The 16245-nt window shown below is 43.1% G+C and overlaps 1 protein-coding gene across 1 annotated transcript in view; it reads right to left on the reverse strand.

Moving 5' to 3' along the window:
- Positions 1–11404: 11404 nt before the first annotated feature.
- Positions 11405–16245, reverse strand: part of LOC146045023 (5-hydroxytryptamine receptor 3A-like) — a 30710-nt gene continuing 25869 nt past the window's right edge. Inside the window, exon 10 of the mRNA XM_083163723.1 lies at positions 11405–12358. Within this exon, the coding sequence (XP_083019849.1) occupies positions 12075–12358 (284 nt within the window). The 3' untranslated portion in view covers positions 11405–12074. The remainder of the gene's footprint in view (positions 12359–16245) is intronic.

Raw genomic sequence — 16245 nt, forward strand, 5'->3', positions numbered from 1 at the left:
GAAGCTTCCTAGGAACTTACAGTAAAGTTAAGTCCGGAAACAAATATTGACTTTATCTTCAGGGACAGCTTAGAGCCTTCAGTCTAGAAATAAGTGGAGAATTGGATCAGTTGCATATCAATATTGATAAACTACTCCAAGTAATTGCTACAGTTTAACTCTCAGCTTTCATCTGCCCTTTAAGGAGCGTCCATTGAGCATTACATGCAGTGAAAGTGCATGTGGAGGAATCGCAGGGAAAACTTTTCCACCGTAGGATAATTGTTCCTTCCCGCAGAACCCTGACTAAAGTACAGTTAATAAGTGCACTTTGAGGAACCTGCAGCTAGTAAAACCGATACCTAATGCATTTTAGAAGGTTGTTGGGGTATCGGTAACAGTTAAAATTGTACTGAATCTATTGTTATGTTATTGTAATGGTGATGTTCATTTGTCATTGTTGAACTATTTTATCGATAATAATTTTGCTTCCCCTCACCTATAAAGAGAGCAGCGTTCCAGTAAAATAAAAATTATTTTTTTTGAACCGCTGTAAATTATTGTTGTGTGCACCCAATGCATTATTGTTGTGTTCATCCAATGCTATAGTAACTTGAAGCCTGCAAAGAAGGCAATACCTACCTGAGAATCCAAGAGATACTTACCTGGGTGTCACACTTCCAGTTTGGCTTAACATGAATTTTGGCTCAATCCGGGTGGTGTAATGTGAATTTTTTTTCTCATTTTGTGTTGCATAAGGGGAATTTTGGCACTTTCCACGTCGCATAATATTTAAGGGGCAAGTGTAAGGGGGGTCTACTACTGTTTTGCATAATGCGTATAAGGGGCATACAGCATGGCACACTACACTCAAGGACATGGCCCCTTTTCAGTGGCGGCACCCTCTTTTTCTGGAGTGTGCAGATAACTTCAGTCTTCAATTTCCCATACCCCCACTTAAAAAATTCCACTTCGACCATTGCACACACATATTTATACGTAACGCACCTCACACACTTTGGACAGATACAATACAACACACCACACCACACACCCACATACACTACAACACACACAAAAACAGTACAACGCACACAAACTATGAAGTCAGGAGTGGTGTATTTCAAACAACAACAACACCTCTGATTTTATTTCTGGCATTGAGTATCAATGCAAACACAACAATCTTGAGCCTTTAACGCAGCATAAGACAACATTTTACAGCAATTTTGGAAATTAAAAAAAACAACAAGGTTTTCCCGGGCAACGCCGGGCGGATCAGCTAGTATGCAATAAACGGGTCTCTTCAGGTATTGTGTCAGCTTTTATTGTTTATTGTATTAGTGTTCTGCTTTAGTACATTTGCTTTTATTGTTTCCAGTTTACTGGAATTATACAAGTTTATGATACAATACATTGTCTTTCCAGGGAAAGCAGCTATTTCTTTACCAGCAAATAGCGCGCACACACACACACACACATATATATATATATATATATATATATATATATATATATATATATATATATATATATATATAATAAACTGTTGACATTCACTTGAATTAAACTGTATCCGAAGTTGTAACCTGCATCAAATGTTGTACAAACTTATTTTTATTGATATTTTGTCATTGTAAAATTTGAATAAATATAAATCTTATGCACCAATGTATGATTTATGATGTGCTAAAGTGGTGAAATAGACAGAGCGCACATCTATCTCTTCTTCCTTCCATCTTTCCCATCTAGTACCTATATTAAAAGCTAGGTATGGTAGAAGTGCAGCTTACAAACCAGCGCAGAAAAAGGACCACACACCCCCCACTTTTGTTATATATATATATAGAGAGAGAGAGAGAGAGAGAGAGAGAGAGTATTAATTCTCACACATCAATATTCCCCATTATAACACATTTTAAATTTGATATTAAAATAGACCTCAAGTATTTTATGCAGTTCTATTACTACCGCTGTTTTCAGCAATTAAAAATTGTTCAATATGCGGTTGGGTCCTCAGCCCTTAAGCAGTCGGTAGCTGCAGTCTATAGGTGCCCACACAATAGAACAATTTTTTTGCCGATTGACCGTTTTCCGATAAATTGGCCGATATATCGGTTTATTTTTACCAATAATCTTTCGAAAATCGGACGATATTGGTCGGATGCGCGCTCCCGCAGATCTTTTTCTAAATCTTCTGTTCTTAAATGTTGCATGAAAGATCAGAAGATTTAGCAAAAGATCCATAGAAACACACATGGGATCTTAAGAGAAATCTTTGGTACATACTGTATGTGCGCTCGTCTGAAATCTTTTGTCCAGGATGGACAAAAGATTTCAAGGCTAATTTATGCGCATATTTTAAGATCGCAGATATTTCTAGTGTGTGGGCACCTTATCTCCTGGTCCGTCTCTCACATCAGACCTCAGTATACACCAGGACGATTTGGCCCAAAATGATCCCTTTCCAAGTCTTTGATGTAAAAGTTTTTATGTATTGTACATTGAAACGTTTTTTATACTTGTAGACTGTTATATTCCCCTGATGAAGTCTCTATGAGACAAAACGCGTTGGGGTTTTCTACAGGCGGTTTTTATCTTGATAATCCTGTGAAGTCGAATAAACAAATATTGGAAGACATCTCTAGTTTACTTCATTGGATGTGGCTCTTGCAAAATTGTATTTGGACATTTATAATTTCACTATAGGCGCCATATAACTATTGGGTAAAAATATTGGGCTTTGTTCATTCCCTATCCCTCAGGGAATTTAGTGGTGAGGCTGCCAAAGTATTCATAGTAAAATTGTGAAATAGGCTTTATTGAAAGTAAATTGTGAAATAGGTTTTAGCGCAAGTTGGAATATTGGGAATATGTGCTAATGTGTTGCGTTTATAATGTAATTCATTTTTATTGAGTAGATGATCGAAAATTGTGTAAAATGGTAAAGTGTTAAAGTCTGTTGAAACCAGTGGTTTTGATATTATCTCATATGGATAATAATGTGTCAACAGCAAAAAATATATATATATATAAATAAAAAAAATATTTTATAAGACTTCCTTATATGAATTAGTGAAGGTTGTAAATCATTCAAGACAGAAAAATGCAGGCAGGGGGAAAAAACAAAAGTGAGTTTGGTGTGTTTTTAGTGAGTATGGTGCATTTTTAGGTGATGTCATATCAGATATATATTTCCTTTTATTTTCACAATGGTAAGATTTGTGTTATGGTCCAATGGATGTTATTCCTCACATTCTTCTTTAGTAATCTTAGTTCTTTGATGATCTTATATATGCTGAAAAGCTGTTGTTTTCATTTAGTCCCATGGGCTGTTGGCTATTCATCAGAAATATCATCTTGGTTTCAAACTTAAGAAGGGCTTTATCAAAATCCCCACCACGTATGTTCATTTGGATATGTTTCATACCAAAGGCTCTGCAGTCGCTGTTGTGGGACTGCAATAAGTGGTTGGCTATAGGTGTTAGTGTTTTAAATCTTGATTTATCCTGTCTCACATTTCTGATACTTCCAGCCTGCTCTAGAATTCTTGTTTTTAGCTGCCTTTTTGTCTTTCCTATGTAGATTTTATTACATGGACAGACCAGCTGATATACCACCCCTATTGTCGTGCAGTCTTTATAATTTTTGATGGTCGACTTTTTGTTATATTTGTCATAAAAATTTGTTGTAGGTATCACGTATTGACATGCTTTACATTGTTGACAATAATATGAGCCCTTCTTAGAGTAAAATGATTTTCTTGATGTTAGATGACTCTGCACTATCCTGTCTCTCAGGCTTTGGGACCATCTCCAGTTTGTTTCAATTTTTGATGGGAGAAGTTCTTGCAAATCTGGGTCTGCATGTAAGACCTTCCAGTGTTTTTGAAGTACTGAGGTGATTTCACGCCATTTACTGTTGAAGGTACCTATTATAATCTAATAGGTTCTTCTTTTGTTGTTTTAGTTTTGGGAATTAACAAAGATTCTCTAGAGTAATTTTTCACCTCTCGTTTTGATGTTTTAACGATTTTATTACCCTTTGTTTCAATCTGTCACAGTTGTTTTTCCCTTAGATTAAAATCCGAGGGTTGGCAGCAATTTCTCTTAGTCCTTAGAAGCTCACCTTTGGGAATGCCCTTTATTGTGGAACTTGATAGATGTCTGTTGTGATTTGTCCATTATCCTCTATCCTGATTGTTAGGTCCAGAAAGGTCACTTCTTTTTGGCTTTCCTCGCCAGTGAGTTTGAGGTTCAGATTGTTTTGATTCAGAAGAGTAATGAATTTCTTTAAATCTTCTTGACGTCCATCCCATAAGATTTGCACCTCAAGAATGTGATCAGTGAAGACTTCATATTTCTCAGAAAAGACTTCCTCCTTCTCCCGTCATCCCAGGTAGAGGCCCACATAGGTAGGTGCGCAAACTGTACCCTTCATTGTGCCTCAAACCTGGAGGTAATGTTTGTCATTACACAGTCAAAATAAATTCTAGTCATTTTATTAAGAAGGAGTTTAGATCTTGGTGTTTCCCCCTCCCCAGAAAATATTTTATTGCCTCTATTCCGTTCTTGTGGTCGATACTTGTGTACAAGCTTTCTACATCATATGTGGCCACCCATGTCCCTGGTTTGACTGAGATGTCCTGTGGTTTTATTAGGACATCCATTGTATCCCTATCATATGATGGTAATGATAGTAGGTGTGGGAGCAGATATTGGTCCACAAATGTGCTTGCTTTTTCAGTTAGGCAGTTGATTCCAGAGACGATGAGTCTACCTGGAGGGGTGGTTTCGTTCTTGTGGATCTTAGGAAGTAGATATAATTGGTAGATATAATTGGTTTATCTATTTTCAAAAAGTCCAAATCTTTTTTAGTGATGGTGCCATTTGCGAATGCTTCATTGATCATATTGGTATATAGATTTTGGTAATTTGCAGTTGGATTATATGTGAGTAGTTTATAACATGTGTGATCCCTTAGTTGTTTATTAAGTTCTTTCACATACATGTCTCTGGACCATCAGACTACATTACTCTGAAGGTTTGTTTATAACATTTTCCCACTATGAAATCTGGTGAAGGGCTAGTCTTTCTCCTTGGGTTAGATTGTCTTGTGTTGTTACATAGTTACATAGTAGGTAAGGCTGAAAAAAGACTTGCGTCCATCTAGTTCAACCTGGTATAGATATCCATTGCTGATTTGGTAGGTTCTGGTATTTTACAGACAAATTATATTTCTTATTTGTACCCATGGATGTTTTTCTCCAGTAAATGTTTGTCCAACTTTGCCTTGAACGCATTTAATGAGCCAGCCGTTACCACCTCTCTGGGAAGAGAGTTCCAGAGTTTGACTGTTCTGACCGTAAATAAATTCTTTCTACTAGCTGAATGAAATCTTTTTTCTTCTAATCTATACTCATGCCCTCGCGTCCTAGATTCCTTTCTAGTAGAAAAGAGGGTGCGTGACAGTTCCTTATATTGGCCCTTGATATACTTGTACATGTTGAGCATGTCCCCCCTTAAACGTCTCTTTTCTAATGTAAATAGTCCCAAATTGCTTAATCTCTCCCCGTAGCTTAAATTCTCCATTCCCCTAATAAGCTTTGTTGCTCGCCTTTGGACTTTTTCTAATTCTATGATGTCCTTTTTATAGTGTGGGGCCCAGAACTGTACTCCGTACTCTAGGTGAGGTCTCACCAATGCTTTATATAGTGGCATAATTACCCTTGCGTCCCTAGTTTCCATTCCCCTCTTAATACATGCGAGAATTTTGTTGGCCTTTTTTGTAGCTACATTACAATGGGCACTACATCCTAGTTTGCTGTCTATTTGGACTCCTAGATCCTTTTCAAGTATGGAATTACCCAGTTCCTCTCCGCTAAGGTTGTAACTTGCACACTGGTTGTGTCTCCCAAGGTGCATAACCTTACATTTATCTACATTGAACCTCAGCTTCCATTTTTTTTGCCCACTCATCTAGAATTGCAAGATCATTTTGAAGCATGGTGACATCTTCTGGTAATTTGATGACTTTGCTAAGTTTTGTATCGTCCGCAAAGATGGATACATTGCTGAGTAACCCTATCCCAATACCGTTAATAAAAATGTTAAACAAAATGGGCCCCAAAACCGAACCCTGGGGCACTCCACTTAGTACCGGTATCATATCTGATATGGCACCATTCACAACCACTCTTTGTTCTCTATTACATAGCCAATTCCCTACCCAGCTGCAGATATTTTCACCCAATCCTAGGTTCTTCATTTTATTAATCAATCTCTTGTGTGGGACAGTATCAAATGCTTTAGCGAAATCTAGGAAAATCACATCTACAGCATTTCCATTATCGAGGTTTTTGCTAACCTCTTCATAGAACCCTAGTAGATTAGTTTGGCATGAACGATTTTTCACGAACCCATGTTGGTTAGCACTGAGTAGACGGTGATGATCTAAATATTTCTGGATACCATCCCTTAAAAATCCTTCAAATAGTTTACCCACACTTGATGTAAAACTAACGGGTCTGTAATTAGTGGGATCTTCCTTTTTTCCTTTTTTGAATATTGGCACTACCTCTGCTATTCTCCAATCTTTTGGTACTATACCTGACGATAGTGACTTGCTAAAGATATAATGTACGGGGGTAGCTAGTTCATCCCTTAATTCCATTAATACCCTCGGATGAATCCCATCTGGCCCTGGTGATTTATTTGTTTTGAATTTGCTTAGCCTCAGTATTATTTCCTTTGGCGTGAAATCCACAATGAGATCTGGCTTATTTGTCCCATTTGTGGTAAATGTTCGTTCCACAGTCTGCTCTCCCTTAGTAAATACTGATGTCTTCTCATCATTTAACAGTTTTGCTTTTCCCTTGTCCTCAGTAACACTTTTTCCACTAGTATCAGTTAGTGGGCCTATGTTTTCCTTAATTAAACGTTTACTATTTATGTATTTAAAAACTTCTTTGGGTTGGTTTTGCTTTCAGTGGCTATGCTCTCTTCATATAATATTTTAGCTGCTTTGATTACCCCTTTACAAGTTTTGTTTGATTCTTTGTATTTTGCGAACGCCTCCTCATTCAAGTTATTTTTATAGAATTTAAAGGCTCTGGTTTTATTGTTGATAGCTGACCTTACTTCTTTGTCCAACCATGGTGGCTTTTTTTTGTTGAATTTACCTTTAGTTACTTTAGGAATGTATTCAATAGTTAGTGAATCAAGCACCTTTTTTCCCACATTTCCTCTGCATTTTTTCCCTCCATAACCGTTTCCCACCCAATTCCTGTTAGGGCTTCCCTGAATAATTCAAAGTTCGCTTTTCTGAAGTTTAGTATTTTTGCAGATCCTTTTTGATGTAATTTACTGAAGTTGATTTCCAGTGAAACCATATTGTGATCACTGTTCCCTAATTGTTTAATTACTTTTGTGTTTGAAACTAAGTCTGTGTTATTTGTTAATACTAAGTCCAAGAGCGCCTCATCACGAGTTGGAGTTTTTACCGTTTGTGTAATAAACTGGTCTTTAAGTAAGCTTAAGAACCCATTGCTTCTTGCTGATTTACCTGTTTCGTTTTCCCAATCAATGTCGGGTAAATTAAAATCCCCCATAATTAATACCTGACCCTGATTTGATACTTGTTTGATTTGGTTTAAAAGAAGAGACTCTTCCCTTTCGTTTATATTTGGTGGTCTATAGCATACCCCTATTATAAATTTGTTTTTTGTTTTATTATTGTCGGTTATCTCTGCCCACACTGTCTCCGAGTTGTCGTCTTCCAGGTCTGTGAGGGGGGTATTTTGGGTATATACTTCATCCAGATCTTTGGATACTAATTCCAAAAATACCTTTACAGGTGGACATATTTTATAATCCGGAAAGAATAATAAATAAGCACAAACACAGCACGTGCATCTTTTAGAAAAATTCATAGTGTATTTAATAGTTTATGTCAGTGGTTCCCAAACTGTGTGCCTAGACACCCTGGGGTGCCTCAGGACACTTGCAGGGGTGCCTTGGGTTGGTGGACCAGAATCAATTCATATTATTTATGGTCAATGTACCAGGCAAAACTAGTGCTGGTGACTGCCAATCATAATATATGTAGACAAACAGAAGCAAATCCTGTCCCTTACCAGATAACTGTGACATATACACACAATGCACTTCATTTATTTTTTCCCTGAATTTCTAGATAAAAAGCATTTGGCCTAGAGGTGCCTTGAAAATATTTTGATGTTCTGGGGCGCCGTGATTCAAAAAAGTTTGGAAACCACTGGTTTATGTGGTAGATATTTCACTTAAACTGTTTTATTGCAAATAAGAATTAAAAGATACATTTTATCTTGTATGTCTTTCTTTCTTTCTATCAGTGCGCCAGCAAAAGAGACAATCTTTTTCTTCTCTTTTCCTCTTCTTGTATAAATGTATTGTCTATGGCAGCACCCCCACTCTGATTTAACTGTAATTCACACAGCAACTAAAACTGGGGCAATTTAAACTCTACTAAAAATACTAGTGCAGAAATACCCCCATTTCCCTTTTTCCAGTACTTCAAGTAACCAGCACGTTTTAAGCATTGCTCTTTCTCAAGGATACTCGTGCTGAGGATGGCCTTCACTGAAGCCTGAAGCTTGATTTGGAGACACATCAAAGGACAGTGGGCCCATCGGTCTGCGTTCAGTAAGGACGGTATTCACCACATCTCCTTCCTCCTAATTCATCCTGTCCGAGTCCTGTCTAAGGGGGTTATTCTGGTTCACTCCTTCTGGCAAATTCCTTCTCAAATGGACAAAACCATGGGCACTGCAGGTGGGGCAGATGTAACATGTGCAGAGAGAATTAGATTTGGGTGGGGTTTTACCTCAAAGTGAGATTTATATTGCAGTGTAAATATAAAGCAGTCAGTATTTACCCTGCATAGAAACAAAATAACTCACCCAAATATAATTCTCTCTGCACATGTTACATCTGCCCCACCTGCAGTGCACATGGTTTTGTGGATCTAAGAAGGATTTTGGCAGAAGGAGTGAACCAGAATAACCCCCACAGTACCAGGACAGCTGATTTATTCCACAGCCTCCAAGAGAGAGGGTGCGGCTTCAGGTAAGAGTTTTGCCTACATCTGCACGTCAGACAGTAAGTAGACCTTAATCCAGTGGTTCCCAAACTTTTTTGAATCATGGCACCCAGGAGTATCAGCTTTTTTTTTTTTATGGCACCACTAGGTCAAAAGTTTCTTATTCAGAAAACAATATCAAATTAAGTAAATTCCTACATAAGTTGTGTACACACGGTGCGATTCAGGCTTATAGACAATTTTGACTATCCTATTTCTTTACTATTTTGACTATATATAGTCAAAATTGTAGCCAAAATCGCACCTTGTGTACACACCATTAGGATTAATTATGTGATGATGGACAAGATTTGCTACTGGTTGTCCACATATTGTATGAATTCCCCATTACATTAACCATAAATAATTTAAATTGATCCGGGACCACCAACACAGCCAACACCCCTGGGTGCCACGGCACACAGTTTGGGAACCACTGCCTTAATCACATATGTGCAGGCTGTAACTCATTTCTATGATATCCATTGAGGTGAAAGTGCTCAGTGTGGCATTTTTGGTAGCTACCCGAGGGCATGTATCAGTCAAATGGGCAGATTAAATATGGGTAGCGCCATTGTATCATACCACCTGTATGTCAGCAGCCCACTCGTCCATTGTTACACGCTGGCTAAAGGGAGAGAGAGTCAGTACAGGAGTCGGAAGTGTTTCAGGATGGAGGGAAAGATGGAAGGGTGGAATAGGGTAGACAGAGACTAGAGACATGAGACATAATAAGCCAAGGCGATGTTGGGTACAACATGTAGCTTTATTATATATCTATATAACTGTTCCTATTGTACGTTTATACTGTTCAATGATAAAAGATCCTTATGATCTGAGGAAGCCGCTGATACCGGAAGGAGGCGGAGAAACGCGTCATCGCTGATTACCGATCGCTGAATGCTTTTACTAAACTTCCATCTGATATAATCTTTCTGGAGTACAAGGAGGCTCTCTCAGGTAGGGTGGCCAATCCCGGGATCGGCGGGATCCCGGGATTTGGCCCCCAAAACGCCGGGATTTCAATCCCGGAATTGGAGTTTCCAATCCTGGGATTTCGGGATTAGACGGGCAACGTGTGAGTGGGTGCTCAGCAGCTGCCTGGCTTCTCCTGTCCCGGGCAGCGTGGCTCTGCGCAGTGGACAACGTCAGAGGTCAGCAGCGGACCAGCCCGCCCGCCCAGCAGCGGACCTGCCGGCACACGTGCCCACCAGCGGACCAACCCGGGCTCCATCACCCCGGCTCACCCAGCCGCACCACGCATCTGTAAGTAAATATGTGGGGCGGCCGAGGCGGGTTTTTAATAGTAGGGAAGCCAATCCCGGGATCGGGCATTTTTCAATCATGAATTCTGGGATTGAAAAAAAATGCCCCGGCATTGGCTTCCCTACTCTCAGGTACCTGGGAATACAACAAAGGAGCTATTTCCAGCTTTCTCCCCCAGCCTGCTAAACAGAAATGTGGGTACTTGTTTCCTAGCATGGCCACACCGATTTACATCGGGGTGGTCGTGTCAGAAAAATCGCGTCGATCGCATCGCATGCGATTTGGTCGCATGCGATGCGATTGATGCGACCGACCCGATTTTTTTATTGAATCCAATGTAAATCGGCTCCCTGGGACCCGATTTTACATTGGATTCAATGTAAAATATTCCCTAGACCCCCAAATTTTACTACGTAAACCCCACCCCACGATAGACGCGAACCCGAAGCGTGGCGAGCGCAGCGAGCGCAGCGAGCCCGCGAGGGGCGGCGGTGCGCGTCCTCCGACCTTTTCATTCCCCTACTATCCACGTCGGCGTGGAGTTGAGAATATATAGTGTGGCGAGCGCAGCGAGCCACCGAGCCCGAAGCGTGGCGAGCGCAGCGAGCCCCGTGGGGGGACGCGTATAACTTCACAGGTATACGCGTGCGCTCGCCACGCTTCGGGCTCGGTGGCTTGCTGCGCTCGCCACACTATATATTCTCAACTCCACGCCGACGTGGATAGTAGGGGAATGAAAAGGTTGGAGGACGCGCACCGCCGCCCCTCGCGGGCTCGCTGTGCTCGCCACGCTTCGGGTTTGCGTCTATCGTGGGGTGACGACAGGGCCATATATAATGTGAAATGGGTCATATTGGCCCATTTCACATTTTTCACATTTTTTTCAATGTGAGATGTCCATCTCATCTTGTGCCATTATAATGGCACAAGACCGACGCGATGCTCACGATTTCAATGTTAAAAATTATTTTAACATTGAAGTCTATGGAAAAATCGGGGGCATCGTGTCGGTCGCGTCGGGACCAATGTTAATGGTCCCGACCGACGCGATGCCCCCGATTTTGTACCTTTGCCGGCAAAATGGACCTGATTTCAAAGGAAATCGGGTCCATCGTGGGGATCGTGTACCTTAACTTAAAGGTACACGATCTCCACGATTGTGGCCGTGATAAGAAACAAGTACCGAAATGTGCAGCCACAAGTAAATATACGCTACTGTGGTTTTGAAACCAACAGGACCAGAGAGAGAGACCTTATTATTTTTGTCTGGCCAGACACACCAGGACTGCTAACGTTTGAACTTTGAACCTATTTTTTACTCTTTTTTCTCTGAAAAGAAATGGCTAATTAACACCTTCTGCAAAGTCACTGTAACATCTAACATTATAGCTGCAAACTGTTAAGTTCTATGTATTTTCTAGTAAATTTTTTGGTATATTAATGTACTGTTAATTATTAACTTTTTTCAGTTAATACTCACTGGCCAGTGATCCGTATTTAGATAATAAATCTTATTATATTAAGAAAGTCCCCAGCGCAGTTTTTTCATGTTGTTTGTCTTTTTTTGTTACTACGAAGGATTGAGCGTTCCTTTTTAAAACGCTGCAGGGGACCATTCTATTGATTATAAAAGGAAAAAAATCAAATAATTTTTTCCATATATATATTCATCATTTTTTTTTATAGCGCTAGTACTCTGTTTCTGTCTCAGTTTAATAATAAGGTTCATATTGTTGGTTCCATAGTACGATCACAGCAATTATTATACCAATGATAGCAATGAGGTATAATATTTGGAATAATCGATCGACCACTTGAGCGGCCAACTTCCAGTCTGATTGGCCTTCATCTTGGTCCTCAGAGTGCAGTAAATTCTGTTGGATGTTTTGAACTTGCACCAGCAGCATCTTCAGCAGTTGTGTCGCGGTGGCCTTCTCTACGTCTGTAGGTGACGTGTTTCTCTTCTCTTTAACCTTTGCGCTGTTTGTTGCAGCACCTATGAATGGAATATAAAAGGGAAGATTAGTAGAGAGGATTTGGGCATTTTAGGATTTCCATGAGACATGCTGAGACATGACAAACTTTTTGGCAGGGGGGAGCAAAATGTATAGTTACGCCACTGGGGTAAAGACAGAGGAGATGTATCAAGCCTTGCAGAGAGATAAACCGGTACAAACCATTCAACTTCTAACATTTTTGAAGTGCAGGGATCTATGCATGAAGGGGCCGATTCAGACCCATTAGTTTGGGTCAGAATGTGGGCCCCTTGTCCAGTGGTGTGGGGGTTTGCGCATGTGCGAGCTCGATTATGCGCATGCACAAACCCCGGGAGTGATTGACCAGAGTGGGGGCGAGCCGAGCCGGGAGACTACTCGGAGTGGGCGACTGATATCACATGACATTATTGCCCACCCCATTTTCTCCGGTTGAATTAAAGTCAGTTTTCACAGACTTTTATTTCCCAGGGAGGGAAAGTCATGTCCCATTCGGCCGCATGGGGCTGTGTTCTCATACATCCCCTCGCATTCGGCCCGAGAGGAGACGCAGATTACAAGTAAGGTAATCCGCGTCCGCTCCCCTCACTGCGCTCACCACACTATATAAAAATAAACTCCACGCCGACGTGGATAGTGGGGGTGTGAAAAGGTCGGGAGGACGCGTAGGACCCACTATCCACGCTTCAGGTTGGCGTGGATAGTGGGGGTGTTTCAGGAACACATTCACACCTGCCACATCATACATCTGAGCAATAGCTACTCAGACGCAAGAGCGTATCAAACAAATGGAGCGCCTCCCCCCTGGCACCAGCATGATCACCTCTCCACCAAAGAGAGGGGATCATGCTGGTGCCGGTGGTGTGAGAGAGGTGCTGACTAGGCAGAGTTGCAGTTCCCGGCAACAGTACGGTAGTTACGTGTGTACTTTCCCGGCGGCAGCCTATGCTGATAACGTAGCTTAGGCTGCCGCCGTGAAACTGTACAAGTGTGTAGTAGGGTACAGTAGTACACAGGCATGCTGTCAGTCAGTGTAGTGGGGTACAGTAGTACACAGGCAGGCTGTCAGTCAGTGTAGTGGGGTACAGTAGTACACAGGCAGGCTGTCAGTCAGTGTAGTGGGGTACAGTAGTACACAGGCAGGCTGTCGGTCAGTGTAGTGGGGTACAGTAGTACACAGGCAGGCTGTCAGTCAGTGTAGTAGGGTTCAGTAGTACACAGGCAGGCTGTCAGTCAGTGTAGTGGGGTACAGTAGTACACAGGCAGGCTGTCAGTCAGTGTAGTGGGGTACAGTAGTACACAGGCAGGCTGTCAGTCAGTGTAGTGGGGTACAGTAGTACACAGGCAGGCTGTCGGTCAGTGTAGTGGGGTACAGTAGTACACAGGCAGGCTGTCAGTCAGTGTAGTGGGGTACAGTAGTACACAGGCAGGCTGTCAGTCAGTGTAGTGGGGTACAGTAGTACAAAGGCAGGCTGTCAGTCAGTGTAGTGGGGTACAGTAGTACACAGGCAGGCTGTCAGTCAGTGTAGTGGGGTACAGTAGTACACAGGCAGGCTGTCGGTCAGTGTAGTGGGGTACAGTAGTACACAGGCAGGCTGTCGGTCAGTGTAGTGGGGTACAGTAGTACACAGGCAGGCTGTCAGTCAGTGTAGTGGGGTACAGTAGTACACAGGCAGGCTGTCATTCAGTGTATTGGGGTACAGTGGCAGGCTGTCAGTCAGTGTAGTGGGGTACAGTAGTACACAGGCAGGCTGTCAGTCAGTGTAGTGGGGTACAGTAGTACACAGGCAGGCTGTCAGTCAGTGTAGTGGGGTACAGTAGTACACAGGCAGGCTGTCAGTCAGTGTAGTGGGGTACAGTAGTACACAGGCAGGCTGTCAGTCAGTGTAGTAGGGTTCAGTAGTACACAGGCAGGCTGTCAGTCAGTGTAGTGGGGTACAGTAGTACACAGGCAGGCTGTCAGTCAGTGTAGTGGGGTACAGTAGTACACAGGCAGGCTGTCAGTCAGTGTAGTGGGGTACAGTAGTACACAGGCAGGCTGTCGGTCAGTGTAGTGGGGTACAGTAGTACACAGGCAGGCTGTCAGTCAGTGTAGTGGGGTACAGTAGTACACAGGCAGGCTGTCAGTCAGTGTAGTGGGGTACAGTAGTACACAGGCAGGCTGTCAGTCAGTGTAGTGGGGTACAGTAGTACACAGGCAGGCTGTCAGTCAGTGTAGTGGGGTACAGTAGTACACAGGCAGGCTGTCGGTCAGTGTAGTGGGGTACAGTAGTACACAGGCAGGCTGTCGGTCAGTGTAGTGGGGTACAGTAGTACACAGGCAGGCTGTCAGTCAGTGTAGTGGGGTACAGTAGTACACAGGCAGGCTGTCAGTCAGTGTAGTGGGGTACAGTAGTACACAGGCAGGCTGTCAGTCAGTGTAGTGGGGTACAGTAGTACACAGGCAGGCTGTCAGTCAGTGTAGTGGGGTACAGTAGTACACAGGCAGGCTGTCGGTCAGTGTAGTGGGGTATAGTACACAGGCAGGCTGTCAGTCAGTGTAGTGGGGTACAGTAGTACACAGGCAGGCTGTCGGTCAGTGTAGTGGGGTACAGTAGTACACAGGCAGGCTGTCGGTCAGTGTAGTGGGGTACAGTAGTACACAGGCAGGCTGTCAGTCAGTGTAGTGGGGTACAGTAGTACACAGGCAGGCTGTCGGTCAGTGTAGTGGGGTACAGTAGTACACAGGCAGGCTGTCAGTCAGTGTAGTGGGGTACAGTAGTACACAGGCAGGCTGTCAGTCAGTGTAGTGGGGTACAGTAGTACACAGGCAGGCTGTCGGTCAGTGTAGTAGGGTACAGTAGTACACAGGCAGGCTGTCGGTCAGTGTAGTGGGGTACAGTAGTACACAGGCAGGCTGTCATTCAGTGTATTGGGGTACAGTGGCAGGCTGTCAGTCAGTGTAGTGGGGTACAGTAGTACACAGGCAGGCTGTCGGTCAGTGTAGTGGGGTACAGTAGTACACAGGCAGGCTGTCAGTCAGTGTAGTGAGGTACAGTAGTACACAGGCAGGCTGTCGGTCAGTGTAGTGGGGTACAGTAGTACACAGGCAGGCTGTCGGTCAGTGTAGTGGGGTACAGTAGTACACAGGCAGGCTGTCAGTCAGTGTAGTGGGGTACAGTAGTACACAGGCAGGCTGTCATTCAGTGTATTGGGGTACAGTGGCAGGCTGTCAGTCAGTGTAGTGGGGTACAGTAGTACACAGGCAGGCTGTCGGTCAGTGTAGTGGGGTACAGTAGTACACAGGCAGGCTGTCAGTCAGTGTAGTGGGGTTCAGTAGTACACAGGCAGGCTGTCAGTCAGTGTAGTGGGGTACAGTAGTACACAGGCAGGCTGTCGGTCAGTGTAGTGGGGTACAGTAGTACACAGGCAGGCTGTCGGTCAGTGTAGTGGGGTACAGTAGTACACAGGCAGGCTGCCAGTCAGTGTAGTGGGGTACAGTAGTACACAGGCAGGCTGTCAGTCAGTGTAGTGGGGTACAGTAGTACACAGGCAGGCTGTCGGTCAGTGTAGTGGGGTACAGTAGTACACAGGCAGGCTGTCGGTCAGTGTAGTGGGGTACAGTAGTACACAGGCAGGCTGTCGGTCAGTGTAGTGGGGTACAGTAGTACACAGGCAGGCTGTCGGTCAGTGTAGTGGGGTACAGTAGTACACAGGCAGGCTGTCGGTCAGTGTAGTGGGGTACAGTAGTACACAGGCAGGCTGTCGGTCAGTGTAGTGGGGTACAGTAGTACACAGGCAGGCTGTCGGTCAGTGTAGTGGGGTACAGTAGTACACAGGCAGGCTGTCGGTCAGTGTAGTGGGGTACAGTAGTACACAGGCAGGCTGTCAGTCAGTGTAGTGGGGTACA

This window comes from Crinia signifera, chromosome 11, assembly GCF_055691185.1.
Source record: "Crinia signifera chromosome 11, ASM5569118v1, whole genome shotgun sequence".
NCBI classification, from domain to species: domain Eukaryota; kingdom Metazoa; phylum Chordata; class Amphibia; order Anura; family Myobatrachidae; genus Crinia; species Crinia signifera.